Source organism: Echinops telfairi, unplaced genomic scaffold (assembly GCF_000313985.2).
Source record: "Echinops telfairi isolate 266 unplaced genomic scaffold, ASM31398v2 ScPeMD7_7458;HRSCAF=8496, whole genome shotgun sequence".
Lineage (NCBI taxonomy): Eukaryota > Metazoa > Chordata > Mammalia > Afrosoricida > Tenrecidae > Echinops > Echinops telfairi.
This window is the reverse complement of record NW_022111358.1, coordinates 29,964,598-29,973,289: the sequence shown is the minus strand read 5'-3', so window position 1 is coordinate 29,973,289 and position 8,692 is coordinate 29,964,598. Positions and strand designations below refer to the sequence as shown.

The window sequence follows — 8,692 nt, the reverse complement described above, 5'->3', positions numbered from 1 at the left end:
TTTTGAGTGCCTTCCAACGTGAGGGGCTCGTCGTGTAGAACGATTTGTATAACATTTTGCTGATATTCATAAAGTGTTCACTGGACTGTGTTTTAAGAATGAGTACCTGGCTCCTCCGCCTGTCCTTGTCTGGGAGCCGCTCTGAGCCCTGCCCACCGCTTGTGAGCTGCTGGCACTGGAGGTCCGGTGGCAGAGCTCTCAGCATCACAGCAAGTCGGGCAGGGGTGAATTTTACATTCACAAATGTCTGGTGGCACGGGCTCAAAACTGAGGAACTGACAAGCAAACCTAGACAGTGAGCCTGTTTTTCACCTTCAATGTGAATTTGGATAGGAAATATTGATGGTACTCTTCATAGTCAGCCCCTGATGTTTTGTTTGTTTTTTTTAAATCATTTTATTGGGGGCTCATGCAATTCTTATCACAATCCATACACACATCCATTGTGTCAAGCACATTTGTATCTTTGTTGCCATCATCATTCTCAAAACATTTGCTTTCTACTTGAGCCCTTGATATCAGCTCCTCACTTTCCCCCCTCCCTCCCTGCTCCCCTCTCCCAATAGTGAGACATTTTAAAATACCCCTTTGATTATTGACAAATCAAGTTGACCAAATATTAAGAATACAAAATCTAATGCAAACACATACATATGCAAGCAATCCTATATCCATTATTTTAGCTCTATAAGCAACTACAGGTATATGTTGCTAACTAGGAAATAAGACCTTATGAGATTTGCAACACAGTGTTAAAATCTAAGGGGAAACCACTTCCAGTCATCTTTGTCTTGGCCGCTGCCACTGTGGCTATTAGGAGGCCAGAGGGAAAGCTAGCGGCAGTGGCCATGCAGCTTGGCCAGAGGAAGCAGTGTGGACAGTGCAGGGTGGCCAACCCTGACCACTAGTCTCTCTGCCTGCCCCCCAGACCAGCCTAGAGCCCGGACCCAGCCCCATGTTGTCTGTCTCACCTTTAAAATCTTTAAAGTCATCCGGGGGAAATATCAAGCAAAAGGAAAGTTGCTTTCTCTTAAATAAAATAAACCTTGTGGGACCTTTCTCAACTGGATGTTAAGCAATATATACCTGTACAAAAATATGTATTTATCAACTTGAGGAAGGGAAGGATTCTTAATTAAGACTCAAGAAAAAGCATAGCCATTAAGGAAGCGATGAATATATTCAACATTAACATTTCAACATTATATCTGCCCAGTGGCCAAAATTGGAATACTTAAACCTCATAAATAGTGACATTCAAAGATTATAACAAAAGTACCCATGGGTTCTGAGTGGTTCTCCTGGAAAAGGAAAGAGGATGGGATAGGGGTAAGCTCATTATGAAAGAAGAATGAGAATAATAAATGTAGAAATAAGAGTAAAATTAGAAAATCAGCAAGGCTCAGGTGAAGGGGGCTAACAGTGGTGGATAAACAGGTACTGAGAAACAGGTGCCTGCACAGGCTCAAAGGATGACTCCATCATACGTAGGAATCACAAAGGGGCAAAGACACCTTCACTGTGGAGAGATCTAGGAAACACCACCTTAACCACGTGATCAAACGTATGGCCACCAGTGACAGGACAAATGGCACCCTCTGCAGTGACATATCCAGAAGGCCACAGCATCACACAGGCAGTCTTCTTGCTAAAAATCTTTAACCTCAATTGAATGATGAGGAAAGAACCAGACAGATGCCTGGCCTGGACGCTCCATCAAAGACCGAACAAACAAAGCTCTAGTCATGCACGAGAAGTGGGCTGCCGTTTCCCACAGCTGCTCCTCGACGCCCCTTTCAAAGGCTCTCCATTTAGGGTTCCACCCCACCTTCCTCCATCCTGTCCCCTCTCTCCTTCCCTCCACCCCAAGAACACACATATGCATCCGAGGCCAACTGGAGATATCAGAATATGACTACATACAAGGGTCGTAAGACGTTTTATGCAAAAATGGAATGGAAAAATAACAGAATTTTCCATGAACTTTTTGAAGCTCCTTCCTATACGATCACAACAGACTGAATACAGAAGCCGATATGAGAACCTGTCATCTATTCAGACAGACATTGAAAGAGGCTTCTAAAAATGTAAAAAATGTCATCTCCCCAACTCCCTTGGAAAATATGGCTTTTTTGTCCCCACTAAAATGCTATTTATTAGGAGCTCTGGTGGCACAGTTGTTGAAGCACTCGGTTGCCAATCAACAGGCTGGTGATTTAAACCCACCGGCTGCTCTGCAGGAAAATATGTGGCAGTCGGCTTCTATGAAGACTACAGACTTGCTTGTCTTCAAACAAGCAGCCATTTAAATGAGGCGTCAACTAAGTCTACACAGAAGCACACCAGCTGGTATGATCGAAGGATTCGAATAAAATCCAAATCCAGAGGAGGAAACAGTAGCAGAGCTTAAATTCTGAACACGCGGTTTTCTAAAGGCTGTAGACAACACGGAAGCCCCACGTGGATTCAGCCTCCGGTGATCCCCTCGACCGCAGTCCAGAGGTGGGAATGGCCTTGCTATCAGACAGAGCGTACTGCGAAGACGGCTGCCTGGGGCACTCAGGCTCACATGTGACTCCCTGATCACTGACCTCCCTTTTGACCCATTTTTAAGTTGTTCCAGTTTTAATACTTTCTGCTCTTTTTTATTGAGGCTTCTCTGTTTTATTTTGTCATTGTTGATTTTTGTTTGTTTGTTTCTTGATTTTGCTTTATACATTTTAGGGCATATGAACTCCAGGATCCATAAATCTAAATGGTAACTGGATTAATAATTACTACTGGATTAATAATTACTAGGGACATGCCAAGGGAAGTTGAGGGGAAATGGGACCCTAACAACAATAACTCCAAGAAAGAAAAATGTTCTAAAGTTGATTGTGATGATTGCATGACTCTTAGTATGACTTGACCACTGAATTGTATGATTGTGAATGATATGCCAATTAACAAAACCCCAAACCGCAGCCTTGGAAACCCTATGGGGCAGTTCCACTCTGTCATACAGGGTCGCTATGCCTGAAACTGACCAGTGACAGTGGTTTGGGTTGGGTTTGGTGGGTTTGTACCGTGATTTTCAAGTGATTTGGTTAATAAGTGATTTGAGTATTTCTCACGTTACATTAGCTTACATAAATAAAAGCTCTTTAGAGTCCTCAATAATGTTTAAGAGCGTGAAAGAGGTCCTGTAACCAAAGAGTTTGAGTGTCACACACACACACACACACACACACACACACCCGCAGACATGTACGAGAATCTTCACTCACTACAACCCTTCACTCCTTGATTGCCAAGAGCTGGAATCAACCTAACTGCTCATCAGCAGGAAGAAACCCCCGATAAACTGCGTATATTCTTACAAGAATTATATAGCAACTTAAAAAATGAATTAGAACTACCTCTATCAATATGACCAGATCTCTGAAACAATGTTGCCTTTAAAAATTCAGTGCTAATGGATACATATAGTTCACCGTGTATACATAGCAGCTTTAAAACATACATAGATACATACAGTATGCCATGTGTACAGTTTTAAAATCTATACATGTACATGATGAGAGCAAAAGATCACTGTAGAGGTTACTCTAGGGGCGGAATGGCATGGAAGGGGGCCCATGGGAGGCTTCAATTACATGTGGGATGTTTAGTTCTTAAGTAGGATGTTCATTCTATTATTCTGGATACTTTTTTAAATGACTGAAATACATCATAAGTAAAAGGAAAGGAGGTTAGAGACAATAGGTGTTAAGAAGGGAGATACCAGAGGCAGTATTGTAAGTCAAGGGTGACCTAGGCTTGATTCAGGCTGTAAGGGTGCGGGAACAGTTGGTGTGAAGGTAAAGTGATGGGACTTAGATATACCGAGCCTGGGAGACTGTCAGAGTGACAATCGTCTTGGAGCGCTGTACATGCAGGGATGATATTAGAAGGTCAAAGCCAGAGACATGGATTTGGGAGATGCTGAACAAAGAAGGGAGAGTTGAGAGAGGATAGAAACTAGCAAAAAGATACTAATGGGAGGTGTAGGTGTGGAGAAACTTACCCAGAGAGAGCCAAGCTGACACCCAGGGAACGCCCACACCAAGGTGAGAAGATAAGAGTGGAAGGCAACAATGAGTTGTCAGAAAGGGAAGACAGGGAAGGGAGACTAGGATAAGGAATCAGGCCACACCACTGAGTGATTTGCACAATTTCAGCTCACACTGAGAACATCCTGAAAGCTGACCAATCCAGAAGCCTGTTTTTATGGGCTAGAGCAAAGCAGAGGAGTGAAACTTTAATCAATGACTCACACAGATGAATGTGAAGTCCGGACTGCAATGAGAACTACGAAAGAGAGGTCTACGGAGCTCTGAGAGCACGTAATAGGCGGACGTGACAAAACAAGAATACTGAAGTATCAACTCCCCTTTCTTTCACCACGTACATCACACCTTCTTGTCTGGCTCGCTGGACAGAGTATTTCAGACTAATCCTTTTCTTCTGACACATTTTGCAAGTGCCTGCCCTGGTCAAGGCTCCAAAAGAACGAATATTAAATACTTAAATACTATCGATCTGTGACTGATGCCTCACATTTTGTAAAACATGCATTCTATTCTAGGGGAGAGTCGAGACATGTTTCAGGATCTTGCTATGGGTCCCAAAAGCAAGATGAACTCTTGAACAGGTTGGCTTGCTGTCCTCCGCTGAATCCAAGCAATGACCGTGAGATGCACAGGACTGCTCTCAGGGGACGAGCTAGCAGCAAAAGCAGGGAAGGATTGACACAAAACATTCTCACCACCAGAAAGACAAGTCCATGTGTATGCTCCAACAAGAGTAAGCCAGTGCTGTAAGGTTATCTTTGCAAATGAAAAACTAACATTTGCCTGGACACCAATGGTCACAATAGCTAAAAGGCAGAAATAATTTTTTTTGAAATCATTTTTTTGGGGGCTCATACAACTCTTATCACAATCCATACATCCATCCATTGTGTGTCAAGCACATTTGTACATTTGTTGCCCTCATCATTCTCAAAACATTTGCTTTCTACTTGAGCCCTTGGTATCAGCTCCTCATCCTCCCCCCTCCTCCCCCATCCCTCGTGAACCCTTGATCATTTATAAATTATTATTTTGTCATAGCTTACACTGTCTGATGTCTCCCTTCACCCACTTTTCTGTTGTCTGTCCCCCAGGGAGGAGGTTATATGTAGATCCTTGTGATCAGTTCCCCCTTTCCACCCCATTTTCCTTCCACCCTCCTGGTATCGCCACTCTCACCACTGGTCCTGAAGGGATCATCTATCCTGGATTCCCTGTGTTTCCAGTTGCTATCTGTACCAGTGTACATCCTCTGGTCTAGCCAGATTTGTAAGGTAGAATTGGGATCATGATAGGGGTGGGGGGAGCATTTAAGAACTAGAGGAAAGTTGTATGTTTCATCATTGCTACACTGCACCCTAACTAGCTCCTCTCCTCCCCGAGACCCTTCTATAAGGGGATGTCTAGTTGCCTACAGATGGGCTTTGGGTCTCCACTCTGCACTCTCCCTCATTCACAATGATGTGATTTTTTTGTTCTTTGATGCCTGATAACTGATCCCTTTGACACCTCGTGATCACACAGGTTGGTATGCTTCTACCTTCTACGTAGGCTTTGTTGCTTCTGAGCTAGATGGCCACTTGTTTACCTTCAAGCCTTTGAGACTCCAGGCAGAAATAATTGGTGCATTCACCAATAAATGCACAGATACACCAAATAGGTGTGGTTCATACCATGGATGCTGACCGTAGAGGGCAGGGTAGCACTGCCCCTGTGAGTTTCCCAGACTCTAACTGTTTATGGGTACAGATAGCCCCCACTGTTTTTCCCACAGAGCTGCTGATGATTTCAAACTGCCAACCTTGTGGATCGTAGCCCAACTCTAAACCAATACGCCACCAGGGCTGTACTACAAGTGACACACGTGAAGCTCTCAGCCATACAGGGAAATGAAGCCCTGATATACGTCACAACACAAGCAGATGGACCCTGAAAACATTATGCTGCGTGCAATAAGTCATTCACACAAGTATGAGCTCACTTAAATTAAATAGGCAAATAGATAGAAGCCAAAGCACACTGGTGGTCACAGGGGTGGGAGTTTGAGGGGAGGGGGTGATTGCACAGGCACCCAGTTTCTATTCGTGGTGGGGGAATAATTCAGAAAGGGGGAGGGATAGTGGTTGCATGACATGATGAACACAATTATGTAAATTAGCCACACACACACCCTAGATCAGGGGTCCTCAAACTTTTTAAACAAGGGGCCAGTTCACTGTCCCTCAGACCCGTTGGAGGGCCGGACTATAGTTTAAAAAAAACTATGGACAAATTCCTATGCACACTGCACATATCTTATTTTGAAGTAAAAAACAAAATGGGGCAAAAACACCTGGCGGGGCTGGATAAATGTCCCCGGCGGCCGCATGTGGCCCACGGGCTAGTTTGAGGACGCCTGCCCTAGATAATGGTTACGGTATTTTTACCACAATAAAATAACGACTTACATCACGGAACTGAACTTTTCCAAGTTCTCCCAGTTCACTGACGCAGCAGTAAGCCGCTTCTGACTGGAGGAAGAGCTGGGCCAGCGTCATCTCCTCGCTCCGGAACAGCCCCCCCATGGTGGCAGTCAGTGCCAGTCAACGGAGTACCTGAATTCCTCTCCACCTGAGGCAAAAAGAGAAAATCATACCACCTTAGCAATCACTAAGTGGGCCAAGAGCAAATCAGCCCTTAGCAAGGCTCTCTGGTTTTCCATGTTCTTAGCTTCCATTCCAAGCCAACAGGTCTGTAACACTGGTTTGACATCCTGCTTCAGAAGATGGAAAGGAGAAGTTGCAAAGGCAGTTCCTGAACCTTGCCCTGCACCATGCCAGAGGAAAAGTCACTTCCTTTGCAGTCAACACCAAGATCGAATGACAATGTTTGGGGACAACTCAATACATGAGAATGTATCCAGATTAAAGACAGGAACTGGGAATCCCAAGCTGCTCTTTAAATACCCCGACACAATATTACGAGGCAGTCACATTCATGCTGCCCAGTGTTTTCGCCTTATGCTTGTGCAGGAAACATGAGAGCTTGGTGAACCTCTCATAAAAGATGTCTCCCTTGCAGCTCGGTTTCTACCCGGTGCTGACGATGCCAATCTCTAACTGCTAGAGCCCCGGCACTGCTCTAAAACTGCGGCTACCTTAAAGGGTTTAATCTTCCCAAAGCCTCCAAAAACACTATTTCCCCCTAAGGAATTCAAATGTATAAGCATGGTCTACGGAAAAAGGAAGAGAGATAGAAAACCGCTTTACCCCTTAAATTCAATTTCAAATTAAGCAGAGCAGGCAACATGGATAATGACAAAGCAGTTTTTCCCAGCCACAGAAAATAAGCTGTCTCTCATCCTCCACCCTCAAGATTAATTGTATGCTTCCATCTGCCGCGCCTTTTCACACTCCAGACAACAAAGGTTTCCTTTCGGGGAAGGTTTCTTAATGTTTGCCGGGTAATAAAGACAATGGGCGCTATCAGTGGTCCTGAAATGCTAACTATTTTTCTCAAGTCAGCAAAGGGAAGGCCCAGGGTGCCCAGGATCTACACTGGGCACAGTGAATAGTAATTTTATTGCCACGAGGGGACATATTCACTACTGATAAGGGGATATGGCATCAAAGGATAATTTATTCTTCTAGAGAGTTGGGAGATATTTAAAGGAAATTATAATGACAAGCCTTCTATGCATTCAATGTTAGAAGCTACAGGACAACACACTCCAATTTGAGCATGGACGTCTCAAATTATTCCACAGCCTGACTGTAAGGTCGTCTATATGTGGATCCAAAAGGTCACTATGGAGTTAGAACCGATCTACAAAACCGAACGACATACTTGAATCATCCAAACCATCTATTACCAGCCCCACTCACATCCTGCCCCCCCCAAAAACAAGTAGATTCGACCACCTTTAAACATATTAAAAATATGCCTCATCAGCACAGTTCAGAGGCTACCGACAATGATAGCTTCCAATGAGCTGCCTGCCTCCCCTGTTCTTTAATGATTACAGGTCTCCCCGAACAACTCCAGGGAGCCCATCGACCACGATCAAAGCGGTTCTGGGGTCACAAAATGAAACGACAGGACGTTAACAACACTTCTGTTTCATGAGTCCCTAAGAGGCGCCCCCACCTCGGCCTGGGGGACAGGGGTGTCCAAATGACTGTCCACCAGTCCAGCCTCGAACCCGGTATCCACCTGCTTCTTTCCGGCCGGTCCGAAGAGAAAGCCGGAATTCTCCGAGCCCAGACACACCTACCTCCCGGGGAGGGGAAGACGCAAGGGCCAGTGTCCACATTGAGACTTTTGGAAGCCCCCCCAATTGTTCTGCACATCCAGGGGCCCTCTGTCCTTTCCCTACCCCTTCAGGGGGGGCAGGAATTCAGGTCCTTCCGCGGGGAGGGAACCTCGGCCCCTGTGACCCCAGGAGGGATGCCCCGAGGGGGGCTGAGCCCCAGGTGCTCCCGGAGACCCACGTTCCCGCTCCTTCCTCTGGCCAGCGGGAATCCCGGCTGTTAGAAGCAGCTCCCGCGTCCCTTGGAGGACGCTCACGGACGGCGCGTCCCTGCAGCCTCGGCTCACCTGGCGCCGCCGGCCCACCGCCG

At 45.6% G+C, this 8,692-nt stretch overlaps 1 protein-coding gene across 1 annotated transcript in view; it reads right to left on the bottom strand.

Annotated features, from left to right (window-relative positions):
- ATP6V0A1 (ATPase H+ transporting V0 subunit a1) overlaps positions 1 to 8,692 on the bottom strand; it is a 60,807-nt gene extending 52,115 nt beyond the window's left edge. Inside the window, exons 1-2 of the mRNA XM_045299448.1 lie at positions 8,670 to 8,692; positions 6,542 to 6,704 (exon numbers count right to left, since the gene is read on the bottom strand). Of these exons, the coding sequence (XP_045155383.1) occupies positions 6,542 to 6,658 (117 nt within the window). The 5' untranslated portion in view covers positions 6,659 to 6,704; positions 8,670 to 8,692. The remainder of the gene's footprint in view (positions 1 to 6,541; positions 6,705 to 8,669) is intronic.